This window comes from Gobius niger, assembly GCF_951799975.1.
Source record: "Gobius niger genome assembly, chromosome: 1".
NCBI classification, from domain to species: Eukaryota; Metazoa; Chordata; class Actinopteri; order Gobiiformes; family Gobiidae; genus Gobius; species Gobius niger.
Genome location: NC_136852.1, coordinates 68,546,600 through 68,567,946, shown reverse-complemented (window position 1 = coordinate 68,567,946; position 21,347 = coordinate 68,546,600). Strand labels below are relative to the sequence as shown.

General features: G+C 41.0%; 1 protein-coding gene across 2 annotated transcripts in view; it reads left to right on the top strand.

Moving 5' to 3' along the window:
• Window positions 1-21,347, top strand: part of ccser1 (coiled-coil serine-rich protein 1) — a 225,160-nt gene that overhangs the window by 11,937 nt on the left and 191,876 nt on the right. For both annotated transcript variants that reach the window (XM_079552036.1, XM_079552037.1), the window contains exons 5-8: window positions 2,026-2,434; window positions 7,173-7,348; window positions 13,824-13,914; window positions 18,600-18,699. In XM_079552036.1, coding sequence (XP_079408162.1) covers window positions 2,026-2,434; window positions 7,173-7,348; window positions 13,824-13,914; window positions 18,600-18,699 — 776 coding nt within the window. The remainder of the gene's footprint in view (window positions 1-2,025; window positions 2,435-7,172; window positions 7,349-13,823; window positions 13,915-18,599; window positions 18,700-21,347) is intronic.

Here is a 21,347-nt window from a genome sequence, read left to right as displayed (position 1 = left end):
AAATGCCTGAATAATGTGAACTCTGAGCTGGAGTAATAAAGAATCTACAAAGGCTCTTCCATCCAAAACATCTCCATAAGTTTGAACTAGTGATTTTCCACTGAAAAACGCAATGTGTTAGCCAGATATGATCCAGTATCAAATTATTTGATTCTCTTTCCCATTTTTGTTTTATATAGTCAGTGTTTACCATTTTACTCTCTTGAAAGTCCTTATATAGTCTAGAAATCAATTTAAGACCTGAGTCCGCCCCATATGCTTTAGTGAAGATCTTCAAAATAGGCAAATCTAGAACATTTTTGTCCTTTGGTATAAAACTATTTATATGGTGACGGATTTGTAGAAATCTGAAAAAATCACTATTTTGTAGTTGGTATTGTCTCTTTACTGATTCAAAATTTCTCATGGTCCCATTATGAAAATAAGTGCAATATGAAGATAGGCCTTGGTCTAGCCAATTTTTGAATGTCACATCTTTTTTACTTGGTGCAAAATCATGATCATAAGGAGCCCAACGCAATACTTTAATCTCCTCCTGCAGTTTATTTTTGTTTACATATTTTAACCAAAGTTTTAATGATAGGTTGATCCACTGGTTGCCTTGTTGCATCTGCTCCTTTATAAGCCGTTTGTCAAGTCTGGCCTGTATCGGACAATCTCCTGAAATACTGATTTCTATTTCTTTCCATCTCGCTAGATACTCTGGGTTACACCAACACTCGGATCATTTCAAATCTCATCTTCCTAATAAGCCAGTCTAAAACATTTCCTGTGCCATTGGAAAGCAATTCCACCATTTTGTATGTCTGCAGAGCCGCCTTCTTCCTGAAGCCGTAGAATATCGCCTTGAGCCAGTGAGGACCTGAACTGCACTTCTATTGATTTAGTCAACAGTTTCTGTACTTCTGAAATATCTTATGTTGCTGCCCTTTAAACAGGTTGAATAACAAGATAGAAATGTAATTCTAAGTGATCAAATGTGATATAACTTTGCTTATGGTCTAAAAGTAGTTTTTACACATGATTTTTTAATTATTACTTAGTTTGATGGATGCTATGGTTTAACGCCTGGGAGTGGCAATTTTTTTTTTAAAGCCACACCACGTAAAATTTTACCCGATAAATATAATAGAAATACAAGCATTTATTTTATGACAGATATTTTCATCATTGAAAAACACATACCGGTAATAAATGTTCAAACTTTCATGTTGTGAGCGGCTCAGCTCTCCTAAGACATGGCTGTAATTTTACAGGGAGTGGGTACGTCTCCAGCTTGTCTCCATGGAAATGTGACCAAAGGCAGCAGAATTTGAGATTTAGTCCTCATTCAAATCCATTCTTTGATTACCCACAACAGTAACAGCATTTTCTTTGTTGAGCTGGCCATTGGGAGCATGTTTTGTACTGACGGAAACAGTTTAGTCCAAAATGTTACGCTGTGTACCTTTAAGTAAAAACAAAAAATGATCGAGGACGATTGAGAATTTTATATTCAGGCGATTTGGGCGTTTACTGTGATGGTACTGGGATATTTGAAGGAATTCTTCACCTTTATTCCTCCATGTCGAATGAGGAAGTGAAACAGTGAACATCGTAACTTGTTACCTTAATAAATCTTTTCCGTAGTCCCTCTGGGGGTAATACGAGTGTGAATGGGATGATTTCATCTCCCCCTGGTGTCTCTGGCCAGAAAACCACAATTGCAACTTCACTGCCTATATCGGAGCCACCAATATAGAATCATGAAGGAGAAGCTAACAGGCTAACGGGTAAAGCTAACTGGGCTAACGTCACTTAAACAGTAATTAGTATTTTGCAAAGTTTGAGTGAAAAAAATTATCTCCATTGTGTAATTTACTCTTATGGGCAATTAATGAGTAAAAAAAACATGCTACGACACCTGCAGTGGCGCTTGTGGCCTCTAGGGGCATTAGTTACTGCTTTAATTAATGTTTATTATGGAACGAAAATGTCTCCTGAACCATGTCCATCTTGAACCCTAAATCCAACCCTCTGCTGCAGGTTTTCTTCAGCCCGGCCCAGTCCAGCGCTGAAAGACCCCTCCCCCCTGACACCAGCACGGCCAACAACACGGACTACGAGACGGCCGTGTCGCTGTCGGAGCCGGAGACCGCCGTGCCCTGCCCGCCGCTGAGAGAGCAGTCAGCGGAGGAGAGGCAGGAGCGGGAGGAGGAGAGGAAGGGAGCGAGGGTGGAGGTGTCTTTGGAGGAGAGGAGGGAGCTGACCCGCGGCCGGAGAGCGGGTTACAACACGGAGACCAGCGAGAGCGAGCCCTGCGCCGTCCGCAGCGAGGGGGCGGGGCCGGGGCCGGAGCGGCGGCCCAGGACCACACGCTCGTTCCAGGAGCCCAGAGGCAGCTTCTGCGGCTGCCATGAGCCCAGGCACTCCCACCTGAGGAAGCCACACGCAGGTAGGAGGGTCACCGGGGTAGAAGACTGTGGCTGCGTCTGAAACCATCAAATTGTAGCCTCTAAGCACTAACACTAGCAACTAACTCCTTAACCTTTCATGGGGTCGACTGTTTGATCTGTGCAGTTAGTGAACTAGAGCTTCAGCAGCATTTTGAACAATCCGTCCGTCCTTAAACAGGGGAAAGGGAAGTGACATCACCAACAGCTGCTTTTCTTCTTCTTTAAAGTTATTGGTGGAGTGCAGGCCAAACAAAAGTGCATGTCGCCCCCTAGTAGGGTGCATCAAAAAATATTTTTTTTGAATTTTGATATGGCTGGGTGCCAAAAGTGTTCCAATGTATGTTTTAACAACACATGCAAAATATTTTTCCAATACATCAAGGTTTAGGGGTGCCAACTCACATGTGTTTCTGTGGATAAAGGGGCAATGATGCTAACCGGTCACCATAGAGCTCTGAGGTAATTTATAAGGTATTTATAAGTTTGTGTTGGGTATGTGTACTCTTATTACATATCATTACCATATCTGCAGTTGTTTCTTTGTATATTGAAATTATTTTAGTGAAATGTAGTCATATTTAGAGGTATTTCGTGCTCACTACATCTAGGTTAGCTTGCTAGCAACAGTTAGCTGGATAAGTTAAGTTACGCTAAGTTCCTTTTATTAATGTCTATAGAGAAATTTGTTCTCTTCATTTGACCCATCCTCCACTTTTAGTGGTAGGGAAAACCAGAGTACCCGAAGGAAACCTATGCGAACACGGGAACAACATGCAACCTCCACACAGTCCCTTGGTGGGAATCGAACCCGGACATAAATATGTTAGCAAAGCTATCAAGCTTATCATCAACAGTAATTTAGAGAAAATATCATATTCAGAGTATTGAAGTCTCAAATTTATTGAGTGTAGCAATGTAGCTGTTCAATTCACATTCATTTATTTGTGAGTGCAGTTACTCTGATAGTGATGTTGTTGTAGGTTCTCATTGTTATGATGAATTTGTCTATGTAGAGCTTAGATTTGAGGCTTATGCATGCATAATACATCATAGTGATATTAGGTATGCTAAGATACCCAATCCTATATTGTCCTTGTATCATTTTCATTCTCAGGCACTCTACAACACAACAAATGGGCGGCACGGTAGTACAGCGATTAGTGTTCGTGCTTCACAGCTAGAAGGTCTTGGGTTCGATTCCCACCCGTATGGGGCCTTTCTGTGTGGAGTTTGCATGTTCTCCCTCTCCGTGTCTGCATAGGTTTCCTCCAGTATACTCCGGTTTCCCCTACCACTAAAAACATGTATAATAGGTGAATCCTTCAGCCAAGTGATTCTGACCATCAGCCTGGCTCCACATGGTGGCACTGCCGTTGCCCACTGCTCCTTACGGGCTGCCCAAAACAAACAAAGCCCCAGGATCCAGCTAAGATGCTGCTGCCCTCACCAAGTGGTCCAAGCCAGACTAGCAGTCACAGCCTGGTCTTTGTTCTGGGCCCTAGCAGCACCAGTGAGGATGGCATCATCACTGGCGTTAAGCTGTCAGATCTTGCGATGCATGCTTGCCAAGCGGAGGGTGTTCGTTTTGGGAACCTCAAAATCAGGACCTTCAGCGTGCTCTGGGCAGCTGAGTGTGAAGTGGCCGTGATGAGGATCAGCCCCTTCAAATCCATGGCCATGAAAAAGGTGCTTCAGCAGTGATGTGGTCGCTGTATCGGACTGTTGTGGTGAAGAGGGAGCTGAGCTCTCGATTTACCGATCGATCTCGGTTCCCACGCTCACCTATGGTCATGAGATCTGGGTAATGACCGAAGGGACAAGATCGCGGATGCAGGCGGCCCAATTGAGTTTCGCAGGGTGGGAGTCATATTGGGAGGAGGCCCAGGACACGCTCGAGGGACTATGTCTCTGAGCTGGCCTGGTGTCACCTTGGGGTCCCCCCAGAAAAGCTGGAGGAGGTCTGTGTGGATCGGGGAGTCTGGGCATCTCTTCTCTGTCTTTTGACTCCACGGCCCGGCTCCGGATGAAGTGGAAGAAAATGGATGGATGGATTTTCCACTAGGGTTTGTCCTTTTAAGTGTCTCACAATTCAGTGGGCGAGGAAAGCCCTTCTCTATGGTCCTCATGGAGCTGACATTGCTGTAGTACCACCCTCTGGTGACCAGGTGTGGTAAACAGGATTCTGTTTGGGACTTCAGACCTCCCTAGAACAGCTTAAAAGCCTAGCTAAGATTTATATTTTTTCTATAACTCTCTATGACCCATGAGACAACGCTGGGTGACATATTTTAAGGAACAGGCTTCAGAGAAGCATTCATGTAAGCTTCACATATGACTCAGGACCAAAACTGTGAGTGGGGCTGAATGAAACACCAGCTATATCCAGTTATATCTATGGTAACAATAAAATCAATTAGATGACAAAGAAAAATGTGAAGCATCATCCATTCCAACATGGCGCCCAAAACATTTTGTTTTGGATCTAACATGTCTGTCCGTGATTTCCATTAGGGGTTTGGACCAGAATTACACAACATATAAAACAGATTTTAGACAAACTTGATACAGGCTAGCCAACCTAGAAACACTAAAATGTTGGTGTGGATCCAACCCACAAGGAAGGTTCACAGGCCATGCGAGGATGTCCCATTGCCCTCCATTCATTTGTCTATAAGCTGTTGTAAATGAAGAATCTAGAAAAGTCAATTCTAAGAAATTCCCAAAGTTTCCCAAAGGACAGACACACTAATGTTGCTTGAGTTACCCTATAGAACATGTTTCTGTAAAAAATGTAACCTTATTTTACCTTTCTGGGTCAACCTTTTGGAAAATAGACTAAAAATTGCGCATTTTTCGATATTTTACAGAAGTTCATGTGCTAGTTGGCACCCCTAAATCTCAATGGATTTCCACAAAACTTGGCAAAAGTCATTTGTATATGAATAGGAACAAAATGCAATGCCAGCCAAATTGATATTTTGGAATTAAAATTTCACCATGTAAATTTGATGCACCCTACCCCCTAGTGTACAGTGTCCAACAACAACATAGTGTCCAAACAAAGACATTTAAGGAGAAAAATAAATCCAAATGATCCAAACATTTCTCTTTAGTGTTATTTTATTTCAACAGCTGTTTCATAAAGCTACATTATGCAAATGATCCATGTGGCTTAAGTTTCTACTAAATGAAAACAAAAGCATTTAATCCGTTTACTTTAACACTGACATGTGACTGAGCTGTGGGGACGACAACATGGATTTATCACTTTTATAAAGTTTGGCTTGTGCAGAATCTTACTTTTTAATTATTATTATTTTTATAAGGGGGGGTGGGGGGATTTGGCGCAGTGGCTTGTGGGATGGCACATAGCTCCTAATCGGTTAGTTAGCATCAGAGGTCCCTATGCTAAAGTGGCCATGATAGTTAGCATCAAGGCTCCTTTTCCTAACTCCTTCCTAACTGACAGACCAATTCGGAAGCAACTTGCCACGGCGGACGCTGACGCACATCCGGTTTGGCGTAAGAGCTCTTGCCAATTTGATGGTTTCGGACGCAGCCTGTCACTTCAGCACAGGGCGTCCCATTCAGTTAAAACAGAAGCCAATAAAACAGTCTTCATCTGGGCCTGTCAGGAGAGACTCAAAAAGAACACAATATCATGACCAAAACAAGGCTATGATAGAGCTTTTGCACATTTCAAGATACCAGGCGTAACTTTAAAGGGAAGCAAAACACACAACCCTGTAGGTTATCTGGAGGAGTCTTTGTTTCATTTAAAGATAATTTTTCTTTATGCTTTGTTTGCGTTGGTCCTTGTTCAAAACTCTGTGGATCATGCTTTAGTCCAGGGGTCCTCAAACTTTTTTTCTCTGGGGGCCACATTATCGTTCCTGACTGTGATGGGGGGCTGGGCAATAACATAGAATTGTTTGACCCAGACCAAAATGCAGCAGGCCTCATTGTGAAGTAGAGATCACCAGCCTGGCACAATCATCCCCACTACTATATCCACAAGATCAACACTTGATTCCAGGCACATATTTGTTTAGCTGTTTCTCAAAATGCACTGTAGTCATTGTTCATTCACTCCACACTCACTCATTTACCACGTGGCTATAATGTGTTGTTTATATCCTGATCTCTTTTTAAGTCAGTTCCCTCTGCTGGACACGTGTGGAACTTTTTTATTTATTTAAGTTGCCCCCTAGAGCTAGAATGAGTATACTGGTTATTTAGTTAAAAAAAAAACATAACTCTGACTTACTTTTTTTTCTGACATACTCAGGAATTTCTGCTATACAAGTGAGGGGCTGGATTAAATCATCTGGCAGGCCGGATTTGGCCCGCGTGCCGTGGTTTGAGGACCCCTGCTTTAGTCCTATTTTACTCCTGGCCCACATTTTGACCTTGTGTAGACCAGGTTTAGATCTGGTGAGACTAAGTAGGTGTGACTCGAAGTGAAAAGTTTGATAACTGTTGGACTATGTACTTTCATTGGCTTTTTACAACCCATTGTTGTCCATGGAGCTTCAGATTTGATATTGTGTGAAAGTCCATGCTGATATTTGAAGACTTTAAAGAGTTTTAAAGTATAATTAAGCAAAAATAAAGTAGTTGTGTCTGTATTGTATATGTAAAAATAATCAGTTTAAATAAAGACATTGTTTTATTGTCCATAAATCACATTAAAAGTATCTGCTCTGACCAGTCCCTCCTCCTGTTTCCCCGTCTCAGGCTCCCTGTGCAGCAGCGTGAGTCCGTACCACGAGGTGATGCGGCTGGAGAGGCGGCTGCGCTCCTCCTCCGAGGGCGCGGGCGGGCCGCACATCCACGGAAACGTCCCGGGACTGGAGGGGTGCGGGCTGCTCAAGCACAGGCACAACTCCTCCTCATCCAAACTGGGGAGTCTGGTATGTCCACATGAGTATTTACTGTGGAAATCCCAATTTGAAAGTCAATCCACAAAACGCAAAGGCTGCCGGCTGTACAGTATTGACTTTGCAAACATCCAAATCTCCATGGGGTCTTATTATGTCTAAAACCTGCTAACCCTGTACTTTTACTGTACATTAGCAGTGGAATTGCTCACTTTGACTCTTGGTTCTTGTGCATTGGAGCTGGTTCAGTCAGATTTATGCTAAATATGCAGCAGGGAACAGAAACGGCCCAAGGGCTCTACAGTTTTCATTTCTCATTCTCTCTGGGCTTTGGGGCTGAAATTGACATCCAGAAACGATCTCATAAACGTAATGAATAAATCTATAATTACCTTCAAGGCATTATCTTTGAAGCATTACAACATTAGGGTAACAATTAAAAGCAAAACAGTTAAGCAACTCTACTGGAGAATCAACACGGAACAGATAGTGAAATTGTTCTTTTTTCTTTAACAAGCAATGAGTTTAAACTGTTGGTTACGGTCTCAACTCAATCCAAAATTCTCGACGAGGCAAACATGACACTGTTCAGAGTCGCTTTACATAGAGGAAAGGAGAACTTCCGTTCATTTGTTGTGTTCCCGTCATGGTTTTGTCACTTTTTAGTCACGTTTTTGTCGCTTTAGTCGTCACTTTTTCATCACTTTTTCATTGTACTATTTTGTCACTTTTTCATCATTTTTTTGTTGTATTTTTGTCACTTTTTTGTCACTTTTTCGTTTGGGTTTTTGACGCATTTTTGACGCTTTTTCGTCACTTTTCATCACTTTTTCATTGTACTTTTTTGTCACTTTTTCATAATTTTTTTGTTGTGTTTTTGTCGCTTTTTCATCACTGTTTTGATGTGTTTTTGTCGCTTTTTTGTCACTTTTTCGTTTGGGTTTTTGACGCATTTTTGACGCTTTTTCGTCACTTTTCATCACTTTTTTGTAGTTTTTGTTGCTTTTTTGTTGCTTTTTCGTCACTTTTTCATCACTTTTTGTTGTGTATTTGTTGCTTTTTCATCACATTTTCATCACGTTTTCGGCTGTGGTTTTTGTCACTTTTTTATTGTGTTATTGCTGCTTTTCCGACACGTTTTTGTGGCTTCTTTGTGGCTCTTTTTTGTTGCTTCTTCATCACTTTTTAATCGTGATTTTGTTGCTTGTTCATAGTGTTTTCATCGCCGTTTTGACACTTTGTTCAAGAAGCTTTCAGATTTGGGTAAAGCCAAACTGGAGAAAATGTGCTCGGTTCCGGTGGAGGTTTAGAGGTTAAAAAAGTGCGAGAGTTTTTGTTTTGCAATATCCATATAACAAGAAACCAAACGATATACAAAAATACAATTTACATATTTAATCCTGTACATTTTCCTTATGTCTATAGTTATATGTGGGGTTACGTAGTTGTTTATTATCTTCACTATACCGATCTAGAAAGGAGTTCAAGAATCTGCAGTTGAAAAATTAATCACATTTTGTTCACTAGATATAAAATCCAAATCTATAACAAATAAAAGAAAAATTTCTGCCCTCTCAGTAAACGAGCCCCAAAAGCCATCCAATATGAATAATTGAAAAAAACAGACTCTTTGGTTTACATCATTTATATATTGTAGATTTTGTGAACTTACTTTGGAGATCATTTCCTCAACTAAACTAAAATGAAGAGATTGAATACATTTCGAGACTAACAAACTTTTCGAACGTGATCCGTTTCCGTTCCTACACTTGTGCATTTTCCCAGTGAGTGGGTTTACAGTACGAGCAGAACAGCTGTAACATCGTTACGCAAAGATGGCTCTTGATTGCTCATAATGGAGAGGCTGAATCTGGAGTGGCCTCCAAAGGCTTTTATTTATGCAAACACAACGCGGCTGAGATGACACGCCGTGGGTCGTCTTGAACCATATGATCAGAATGGAGATTGAGCTGAGTTTCTGTTGCGAGGACAGAACGAATTGTTATTTGTATTTTGTCGCTTTTCAAGCTTTGCTCTGGGGTCTGGCTGTGCTGTTTTCCATGTAAAGTAGGCTCTGCTGGAGCTTCATAAAAATCACTGTTTGCTAGGGCTTTTTGTCACGATCCGATACGTATCACGATACTCAGGGGCCGATCCGATACGTATCTCGATTCAATAAGTAACTATGAAGTATATGTTTATCTTGAAATGTGTAAAAAGAAAACAGTCGTGTCGAAAGTTTAGAAACCAAATGCCATTTGACATTTATTTAAGTGTTAGATTGAAACACTTAAATAAGTGTTTCAATCTAACTCTTATTTAGATTGTGTTAGATTGAAACACAAAATCTAACAGCACTTTACTTCGGTAAAGTGCTGGAAAACAAGGGAGTTTATGATAAAAATGCCTCCAAACACAAGTATTGGAAGTATTGCGATACTTGATAAAGTATCGATACTTGGTATTGCAGCACAAAGTATTGCGATCCAAATCCGATCTGATATTTTATCCCAGCCCTATTTACTAGAATCATCACCAGTGGTGGAAAGTAACAAAGTAAAAAGTACAAGTACAAAGTACAAATTATAGGTACTTTTACTTTGCTTAAGTACATTTTATGATGAATGCTTTTACTTTCTTTTATACATTTTAGAGCCTGTATCTGTACTTTCTACTCCACTACATTTTTAAATTGGGTTAAATGCAAAAGTATTTTATTTTCAAAGTGACCTCTCTATGATGAACTGGTTTAGTCCCAGTTTAGACTTGGTTTAGTGGTTTACTCCTTTAGACCTTGTTTAGATCTGGTTTGGACCTGGTTTAGTTTAGTGAGGGACCGGGTTTAGACTTGGTTTACTTCCTGTTTTTGACCCGAGTTAGTGGTTTACTCCTTCAGACCCGGTTTGATTCAAATTATTTAAAAAATAAAAATATTTGAATACTTTTACTTTTTGCTTATAAGGTACATTTTACTATGCATACTTTTGTACTTTTACTTAAAGAGACTAGATGCAAGTTGGTTATTTTTGGACTCACTACTGCCACCTCAGGTCTTACGCGTAACTGCAGTGTCTATATTAAGCTCGTGCATGTTCCAGCCATGTCATAATGTGTGGAATGAACCCAAACCTGTTCACAACTGCCTCTAAATAAGCTTAATATAGAACCTGCAGTTATGAGTAAGAGCTGAGGTGGCCGTAGTGAGCATAAAAATGACCAACTTGCATCTCGTCCCTTTAAGTAAGAACATTTACATCTTCCACCACTGATGACTGACCACCATGACTATTTCGAATGACAAAACTAGTGGCAAAACAAATCAATCACAATTTTCTTTTTCATATTGATCAATCTTGATTCTTGATTTATTTTTTTCATAATAAACACACCTTTATATACAAACCTCAACTCAAACAAAAACAATCCTTTCCTTCAGTATCATTTAACACAAGAATCTTCCATCGTCCCTTCCAGACTCCAAAACGAGCAGCTGTTTCTGCCAAAGAAATGTAAACCTGACGATTATAAAGTCCCATGACGATTATAGAGATTGACCAAAGCAGAGGTTGCGATTTCGTTTAAATTTAATTAAAACCACAATTAGAGCATGCATATAAACTGTCCTATAATAAAGATAGATTTTATTTTGGGTTAAGATAAGGGATTAAGATTAAGATGAAGTCCCTAATGCTGCTGCCTTTGCCCTCGAACACTCAAACCCCCAGCCGCCGGGATCATCGTACTTCAATCACCTCGGGGACTAAAATAGACTGCAATACTTCCCTGGCTGTCTCCATAATGCCTCTTTACACAACATAACGGCAATGACTTTCCATTAGAGAAGCTCCAGCCTTGGAGCGCATTGATTTACCTGTGCAGATCGGTCCACTTTCTCACGCGCCCACACTGCGCGGACGCACCGAGGTGTGTCTGAATAGTCGGGGAGGTCACTAAGCATTGAAGTCCTGAGAGCGAGCCGATCGATGCGGACCCCGGCTGTGCGGCTTGTTTATCTACAAACAATAGCGATGAAAGCTGAGAGCCGTCTGCATCTGCTGACGCTCCCGCGGACTGGAGGAGACTTTGTGTTGCGTATAATTGCTAATGAATACAGTGACAGAATTACATACGGGTAAGATCTTTGTGCAGATCAGCAGAGAAGTCCAACTAATTACTGAAGGAAGAGTAGTGTTGCTTTGAAATATTTTTACTCAACAGGAAGAAACTGTTCTAATTGCTAATAATTAAGTTGGTGTAAGCTACTTGAGTATGGAGTATGTTTTTGGCCGTACAAGTCTGATTTGTTTAGTGTTATTTTAAAGGGACTATAGGGAGTTTAAAAATGTAAATTTCCTCCCCCTAAATGTTCCAGCCATGTCCTATTGTGTAGAATGAGCTCAGACCTATTCACCACAACTGCCTCTAAAATCCTCCACTCACTTAACATGGCTCAGCGATTTCTTAGACCTGGCAAAACTGGAATAATTGGCCTCACAAACGCATAATGCAATATCAAATAATATTCAACATTGGGACAATATTTGAATAAATAAAAGCTCTAAATACTGCGATGTTTGACCAGTTAACCCCCACCTGAACCGAGCGCATTTTCTCAAGTTCAGCTTTACCCAAATCTAAAAGCTTCTCAACCGGAGAGAAACAGGGTTAACGCCTCGTTTGAAAGACTTACAAAAGTGATGGTATACTTTTTTGTCACGTTGTCACTGTGTCATGTCTTTTTTTTAAATATCACCACTTTTCTGTAGTCACATTTTGTTGCTTTTTTGGCACGTTTTTGATGCTCTTTTGTGGCTTTTTATTATATTTTATGTAATGTGTATATATATAATATATATAAAATGTGCTCGGTTCAGGTGTGGGTTAAGAGGTTAACTTAGAGGTTAACTTAACCCACACCTGAACAGAGTACATTTTCTCCAGTTTGGCTTTACCCAAATCTAAAAGCTTCCTGAAAAATCATCAAAATAGCAACAAAAAAAGAACATGAAAAATTGACAAAATTAAGTGACAAAAATGCAACAAAAAGGCCACAGAAAAACAACAAATTAGTAACAGAAAAGTGTAAAAGAATTGATGAAGGGGCGACGGTGACGCAGTTGGTAGAGCGGGTCGTCTCGTGATCGGAAGGTCGTAGGTTCGAATCCCAGCTCCCGCAAATGCACACTGTCGTTGTGTCCTTGGGCAAGACACTTCACCCTACGTGCCTCCAGTGAATGATGGTGTGTGAATGAGAGTGTATGGGTGACTGGTTAGTTGCTGTAAAGCGCTTTGGGCCTGATAAAGGTAGAAACGCACTGTATACATTGAGTCCATTTACCATTTACCATGAAAAAGTGACAAAAAGAGGAAAAAGATCAGTTTTGTAGGTCATAAGCTCCTGTCGAGAAGCTTTCAGATTCGGGTAAAGCTTAACTGCACTTGGTGAAGACGGGGGTCTTAAGAAGCTAGTAATTGTTTTACAAACAACAAGGAGCACTCGCCGGATCCAACCTGTAGTGTCAACGATCTGGTGCTCCCGAATCCCCAGTGGGCCATCAATGTTTGTTTTATTTGTGTATTTGGAAACACTTTATTTTACTCTACACTTGATACATTGTACTTAACTAGATTTAGTACACTGTAATGTGCTCTGTAATAACGTGTACCTATGGGTTACATACACAATGGAATAATATGTATTTGTAGTTTGTAGGTACATAATGTAATAAGGCATAACTGTAACCCTAACCTTAAGCCCCAACCCTAACCCTCTTATTACATTATGTACCTCCAAAAGTACTAATACACATTATTCCATTGTGTATGTAGCGCATAGGTACAAGTTATTACAGATTGCTACAGAGCACATTACATTGTACTAAATTTAGTAGGTACAATGTGTCAAGGTGCTGTAAAATAAAGTGTTACCAAGATTTATTTCATGTCTATCCTCGCATAAAGAAGATAATATTATTATTCCTATTTTAGTTATAATACGACACTATTCCCATCATACTATGTTCATGTTGTGCTGTGAAGTAAACTACAACCAAAAAACTGGTAGTATATTTTAGTAATTGTGGTAAAATGTTCTGCTCTTTTGTATAAATGCTTATTCAGCTCTGACCACTAGATGGCAGCAGTACTCTATGAATCACTGCTCCGCAGGCTGAGTTATCAAAATTAGTTCTTGTAACCTCTCTCAGATTCACAAAAAATACTGTGTACTGCATTTTCCAAAAAAAATCTCACTTATGTCAGGAAAAAAATAGAAGAATTGGATATTCATTTTGAAATGTCTTAGGTTAGAATATAGGAAAGGTTCAGTAAAGTCCCCCCAAAGCACTTAACGCACTTTGACCAGTAACCAGTGTGGGGGAGTGAAAGAGTAATGCAGTGCAGGGCTTCTTTGAGAGTCCAAAGATGGCACTGCACAAGGCAGATGCATTAACAAATCCCTTTACTGCTCCAGTTCCCAGAAAGCTAAATGCGGCTTCTCTTTTTCCAGGATGTTTTGAACAACCTCGGTTCATCAGAGCTCGATGAAGATGACCTGATGTTGGATCTGGACCTGTCGGACGACCAGAGGCATCGGCACGGTATGTTTACAAAGTGACAGGGGGTCGTAGCTTTGTATAACTGCACCCTATTAAGCACTTGACATATTCGTGGTCCGAACAATTGAGTTAATCACTATTTTTGCGCTTGTGCGGGTTTAACAAATGATGAGAAGCGAGAGAGGTGTAAAGATGAGATGGACTTGAAATTGGGCTGTAATGCTCTCTGGAACTCTCTGGCTCGCGCACCTTGTGATTAGGAGAATGCTCTGCAGACGGTAGCATGAAATTACACGTTTGATGGAGTGCTCTCATAAAGTCGGGCGACTGGACTCTGAGCTGCGAATGGAGCAGTGGGGTACTTCCTCTCTCTCGCTCTCTATTTGGAAAGAGCTAATTAAAAGACTCCTGCACAGTCTTTCTGAGTCACTCCAAGTCAGGAATATCTACTTACGTTTATCGACATCGCACATCGGCATAGAATAATTTTCATCACATACCCCTTTAGATGTCTCAGTTTAGTAGTAATATCTGTACCATTGAATCTATTCATGATCGTATTTTTTAGTGTTTTGATTGTCTTGGTATTTCCCTGTATGTTTTTTTAAATGTTGGTATGTCTGTTTTTATGTTAAAAAGTTAATCCACACCTTAAAGGGACTAAACGGAGTTTAAAAATGTTAAAATTATTTTCCTCCCCCTACATGTTCCAACAATGTCCTAATGTGTAGAATGAGCTCAGACGTGTTCACCACAACTGCCTCTAAAATCCTGCACTGTCACTAAAAAAGTTGTTACTTCGGTCCGAATTGCTCTATAGAAGTAGTGCAGTTACATGTCTGACCTGACATGACCTGAGGTGGCAGTAGTGAGTATATAATGGGCAATCTAGCCCCTTTAACCGAGCACATTCTCTCCAGTTTGGCTCCACCCAAATCTAAAAGGAAAAAAGTGTCAAAGGAGTGACAGAAACGTGCCGGAAAAACAACAATGACATGATAAAAAAGTGACAAAAACACAGCAAAACAGTGATGAAAACACAACAACAAAAGCCACAAAAATGAGAAGAAAAGGTGATGAGAACACAACAAAAAAGCAATTAAAAAGAGTGATGGAAAAATGCATAAAATCAACGAGGAAGCCACAAAAAGAGCAACAAAAAAGTGACAAAAATGCGATAAAAGAGTGACCCAAACATAACATAAAAAACCCTGTAAAGGCACGACAAAAACGCTTAAAGAGGCTGTAAGCTCCAGTCGAGCTTTGAGATTTGGCTAAAGCTGAACTGGAGAAATTGTGCTCGGTTAAGGCAAGATGTAACTTGAAATGTGCCCCATAAATCAAATTGCCTTGCTGTGGGGCTGATATTATTGCTGGTTTTCATATAGCGATACAATGAGTATTGCGGTTTAATATTTGGTAATGCAATACTTAACTCTGAATAAAGTGAAAAAGAAAGCACAAGCAAGGTTTCCAAAAGGTTTGAACCAAATTGTAATCTCACATTTGGATGTAACTAACTCTTCTGACGTGGGGTTGCTTCAGTTGGTCAGGTCTAGGTTCAGTATGTGCCCAAAAGAATGAGATCAGCTGACGACCTGAACGTCCTGAATGACCAGGTTATTCCATCAATGGATTTCTTCTACCCTGATGGCATATTCCAAGATGGCAAGAATGAATCGGGTAGAGTGGTTATGGGAGCGTGAGACATCATTTTCACACATGGATTGGCCTCCACAGTTTCCAGATCTTAAAGCAGTACTCTAAGTAACTCTTGCCCCTATAGGCCATAAGTGCAACTGCAGCAAGCGATTTTTTTTACTTATTAATTGTCTTGGAGAGTAAATACTACACTGACAGAAAAGACGAAGGGAGAGAGATATTGTACATCCAATTATACAATGGAATTTTTTTTTTCACTCTAACTTGGCTGTAAATACTGTTTAAAGTGACGCTAGCCCGCAGTTAGCTTTGCCCATTAGCATGTTAGCTTCTTCTCCGTGATTCTATTAGTGTGTATTGGGGGCTCCGGTCCGGTGGCAGTGAAGTTGCAAACATGGTTTTCTGGCCAGAGACACCAGGGGGAGATGAAAGACCCTCCAATCATCCCATAAACACTTGTATTACCCCCACAGGGACTACGGAAAGGATTTATTAAGGTAAACACGTTACTTTGTACTGCTTTAACCCCATTGAGAATCTTTGGGATGTGCTGCAGAAGGCTTTGCGCCGCGGTCACACTCTCCCATCATCAATACAAGATCTTGGTGAAAAAATGAAAGCAACACAGGATATTATGACATTGCAGAAGCTTACTGGAACGATGCCACAGCGCACGGTGCTGTAATCGAAGCTAAAATATTAGAGCGTGTGATCACTTCTCCCGCTTTAAAGATTATGAAACAGTGGAGGACTTAAGACTCATTCAAATGCATATCATTGAAGTATTGCGGTCAGTTTCCAAACAGAATAAATGAGTACAACAAAACAACAGGTCGTGGACATGCCGTTATTATTCAACAGGAGGCGACCGCTACACTTTTTATTCTCCTATGATGAGCAATGAACGGAATTTACCACTGACCTAATCTTCTCCAGAGCGAATATTGAGAGTAATGGAATGTGTCTACAGTCATTGTGTACACTCTGAATAATACACTGTGAAGGTTTAGTTTTTTGTTTTATTTATCTTTAATGTGAAGTTGTAGCGTAAAACAGAGACATTTTTAGCTGTATTAACATAAAAAAAATAAAAGGGTCTGATAAAGCTCCTGGAAACCCTCTATATTTGCTTATTGAAAAGTGTATCTAAAAAGGACTTATGTTGGAATTATTATATGTGCTACTTAAAGCTGTCACTGATGTAATAGTGATTTCTGTTGGGTAGTTTTCCAGTTTGATCCATAATCAGAGGCCGGTGTCCAGTTGTTTTGACTGTTTGACGTCTGGATGATGGAGAATGTGGACTGTTGGCAAACTCTCCTCTCCTCAAACCTTAACTTGTTCTGGAACGGGACAGCACCGGCTCGTCTCTATGGAGATATTGCTACTTACCCTCTTACCCCCTGCCTTAAAGGAACAGGCCACCGTTTTTACATACTGTGATATGTTCTTACCTGAGCTTAGACGAGTTGATGCGCACCTGTCTGGTCTTTGTGCCCGTGGAACAGCGTGGTTGCTTCCAACTTCACCCCCGTTTGGAGCTATAGGAATATGCTGGGAGAGGCCAATTGCTAACAACATCTTTGGTCGTTTTGCATGACTGTGGGAACACACAAAGACCAGACAGGTACGCATCAACTCGTCTAAGCTCAGGTAAGAACATATCTCAGTATGTTAAAACGGTGGCCTGTTCCTTTAACCAAGCACATTTTCTCCAGTTTGGCGTTACCCAAATCTTAGAGCTTTTTACAGCCTACAGGCCAGTCATTTGAAAGCTAAGATCTACACAACTAATCAAAGCTTTTTTGTTGCATTGTCGCCACATTTATGTCACATTATTGAAGAGTTTGTCTCTTTTTTATTGTGTTTTTGTAGGTCTTTTTGTCATGTTTTTGTTGCTTTTTTTTTACTGTTTCATTGCTTTTTTAAATGTGTTTTTGTTGCGTTTTCATCACGTTTTTTGAACATTGTCAGAGTTGTCTCTTTTGTTGCTCTCTTGTGTGGCTTTTTAATCATTTTTTAGTCGTGGTTCTGTCTCGTTTATTTTGGTTTTTTTTTGCTTTTCCGGCATGTTTATGTCGCTCTTTTTAAAAACTTTTTTTTTGCGTTTTCACCCTAATTTTTTTCGCTGTTTTGAAGGTTTTTTTTCAAGAAGCTTTTAGATTTGGGCAATGCCAAACTAGATTTCCCAATGCTTCATTTAACCCTTGCCAAAATGCTGGATCATTGTTTGTGAAATGTTCTGCAGTGTGGCTTTATTTGCCGTACATCTGTAACTGAAACACTACAAAGTAACTGTATTATGATATTTAGTCACGTCATAGTCACGAGTTAGCTCATAGCTAGTTCGAAAATCTAGGAGTAATCATGGACTCAGACCTGAACTTAAACAGCCACATCAAAGCAATAACATCAGCAGCTTTTTACCATCTGAAAAACATCACGAGACTTAGCGAGACTTATCCATGCATTTGTCTCCAGCAGGTTAGACGACTGTAACGGCTGCTCACTGTCAGAGCTGCAGAACATCCAGAACGCTGCTGCTCGAGTCCTGACAAGAACCAGGAAATGCGACCATATTAGTCCAGTGCTCCGGTCTCTGCACTGGCTTCCTGTCACTCAGAGAATAGATTTTAAAACAGCTCTGCTTGGTACAAGTCTTTTCATGGTTTAGCGCCGAAGTACATCTCTGACATGTTACAGCCGTATGAACCATCTCGGGCCCTGAGAACTTCAGGGAGGGGTCTCCTGGTGGTTCCCAGAGTCAGGACTAAACACAGTGAGGCTGCGTTTCAGTTTCATGCAGCTAAAATCTGGAACAGTCTTCATGGGGATGTGAGACAGGCCTCAACTCTGACAATGTTCCAATCCAGGCTGAAAACAGTTCTTTTTGCCCATGCATATGACTGAAAGTATTTTATCTGCACTCTTGCCTTTTACTGTAATTGATTAATTTTATGTTGATGTTTAATTGATTTTATCTGTTTTATTGTAATTTTATGCCTTGCCTATAGGGATTTTGCTGATACACACCTAACAACAATCTCTATTGCTTGTTTCTCCAGTGTCTCGGGAAAACTCCAGTCAGTCCTTGACCTCCTGCCTGCTCCACTCTCCTCTGGACCCGACCGGAGAACGCATCCTGGGAAAAGACCTCAGCCACAGGTAAAATCTGTTCTTTATGTTGAGTCTCTTCTGATGTTGTGGGGTATTGTTGTAATGACATAGCTGCTGTTCTAGGCGCATTGAGTTGCCTTGTGTACGAAATGCGCGGTTTAAATAAAGTTGCCTTGCCTTGCCTTGCCTATTGTTGAGACGTGAATGAAGTTACAATCAAGTTTTTAGGTGTTTAATATGGCAAATTTGTGGAGCCAATGTCTCTCTGTCTACCTATGGAATCATTTTCTTTGATTTCAGTCACAACTTTTCCTGTTTTATAGACGCCATTTTGAGGACTTTGAACCATTCAAATGACAAACTATTGTGTTGAATGAATAGACCCTCTATCTTGAGATTGTTACTCATACATAATTGTGTTTTTGTTTCCATATTTCCATTGTTTTTTGGTATAATAAATTAGTTGTATTAATGCATGCAGAAAAGACGGCTTTCCAAACACAATCCGGAGAGAGTAGGGAATTGGATTTTGATGATGTGGTGCTCGCCAGTCCACGGAGAATGTAATGGCAGACAATTGAAACATATGGAAGGCTGAAGGACCTGTTTGAAGTGTGATTCCCCTTGGCCATGGTGGTGTCCTTTACCCGTGCGGTTTATGTTCTTTGCATTTCAGCTGGGTACACTCTTCACTGAGGCACAGGAAAGATGGGGGCGGTCATTGTCTTTCCTTTGTCGAGTGTTCCATGAAAATGCGTAACATGTTTTGTCTTTGCTTTCATTAGCGGTGACGTACTTGGAGGACTGGCTTCATTAATAAATAGAACTGAACAACCTTTAGATTGGACGATGTTCGGTGAACAGCAGCAATTATCACAGTTATTTTCCCCATCGATCGAAAGGCACATCAGAGGCTAATCAGCTATGTAATTTTAACTACTGACCATTGCATCCAAGTATAGATTTTTCGATAATGTGCTGTACCTGCCAAATTTAGTACAATGTAATGTGCTGTAACAGTGTGTAATAGCTTGTACCTATGGGTTATAAACGATGGAATCAGTGTTGTTTTTGTTAGCGATGTACCGGGTTGTAATGACAATAACGTGATGATGATGAGCTAAAAATAGCTATTTGGGGACTAAACTTGACGAAATGTTTGTGAGTTTATGTTAATGAGACGAAAATGGGAGAAAGTGGTTCTCAGATCGTTCAGAAAGAGCTTGTGTGCGGCGCAGGAGAACACACCCGCTACACGAGCGCCGCTGTCAGCTAACGTGGACTCACATGCGGCAGGCTGCGCCCCTCTCTCCCTCTCTCCCTCTGTGTCACGTATAAACACAGAAAGCATGTTGATATACGAATGTGCAGACACTGCTGCTGTTAAAAAATGTTTTAGAAGCCATGGGACTACTGATGAAAATTGCCTATATGGCTAACTCGGCACATTTACATGTTGAAGAAACACATGTTGATTAATGTGCACTGTCCCAATTCAAATAAAGATATGAAAAAAACAAAAAAACAAAAATGATCAGGGGACGAGGAGAGCAGGCGCTTTTGGGAAAGGTCATGTTCACAATAACACTTCTGCCCGTGCCCATTGTTTTGTATATACATTGTTTTATTATTTATTATTGAAAGGTTAGTAGCCTACAGCCTGTCAAACCTCATCCAATACTTATCATTTATTTATTTGTTTAGGTACGGACAGTACATACACTGCTCACAAAAACTTAGGGCACACTCAAAAAACACATCCTAGATGTCAATCAATTCGATTTTTAGGATGAAAATCTTTATTCATAGTGTAGGGCAATGTGTTGAGAACAAAATAACATAAGAATGATAAATGGAAATCAAATTCTCAGCCCCTGGAGGTCTGGATCCAAAATTATAGTCAAAATCAAAGTAACAAATCAGGTCACTGGTTGATCCAAATTCTGTAGAAATTCCTCAAAACGAGTCAGTATCATCCTCAGTAGTGTGTGTGGCCTCCACGTGCCTGAATGCACTCCCTACAACGCCTGAGCATGCTCCTGATGAGACCATTGGAGGGCTGTGCAGCCCTCCAATGAAATGCCTCCCCAGACCATCACTGACCCACCACCAAACCGGTCATGCTGGATGATGTTGCAGCAGCAGAACGTTCTCCAGGGCGTCTCCAGACTCTGTCACGTCTGTCACATGTGCTCAGGGTGAACCTGCTCTCATTCGTGAAGAGCACAGGGCACCATTGGCCAATCTGCCAATCGCTGTGTTCTCGGGCAAATGCCAAGCGGGCTGCACGGTGTTGGGCAGTAAGCACCGGCCCAACTTGTGGACGTCGGGCCCTCATACCCCCCTCATGGAGTCGTTTTCTGACCGTTTGAGTATCAACATGCACATTTGTGGCCCTCTGGAGGTCATTTTGTAGGGCTCGGGCAGTGCTTCTCCTGTTTCTCAGTGCACAAATGAGCAGATAGCGGTCCTGCTGCTGGGTTGTTGACCTTGGTCGGCCCCCCCCAGGTCTCCTGGTGTACTGGCCTGTCTCCTGGTATCTCCTCCATGCTCTGGACACTGCGCTGGGAGACACAGCAAACCTTCTTGCCACAGCACGAATGGACGTGCCATTTTGGATGAGCATCACTCCCTGAGCAACTTCTGTGGGTTGTAGATGCTCCTCATGATGCCTCTAGTGGTGAGAACACTGGACA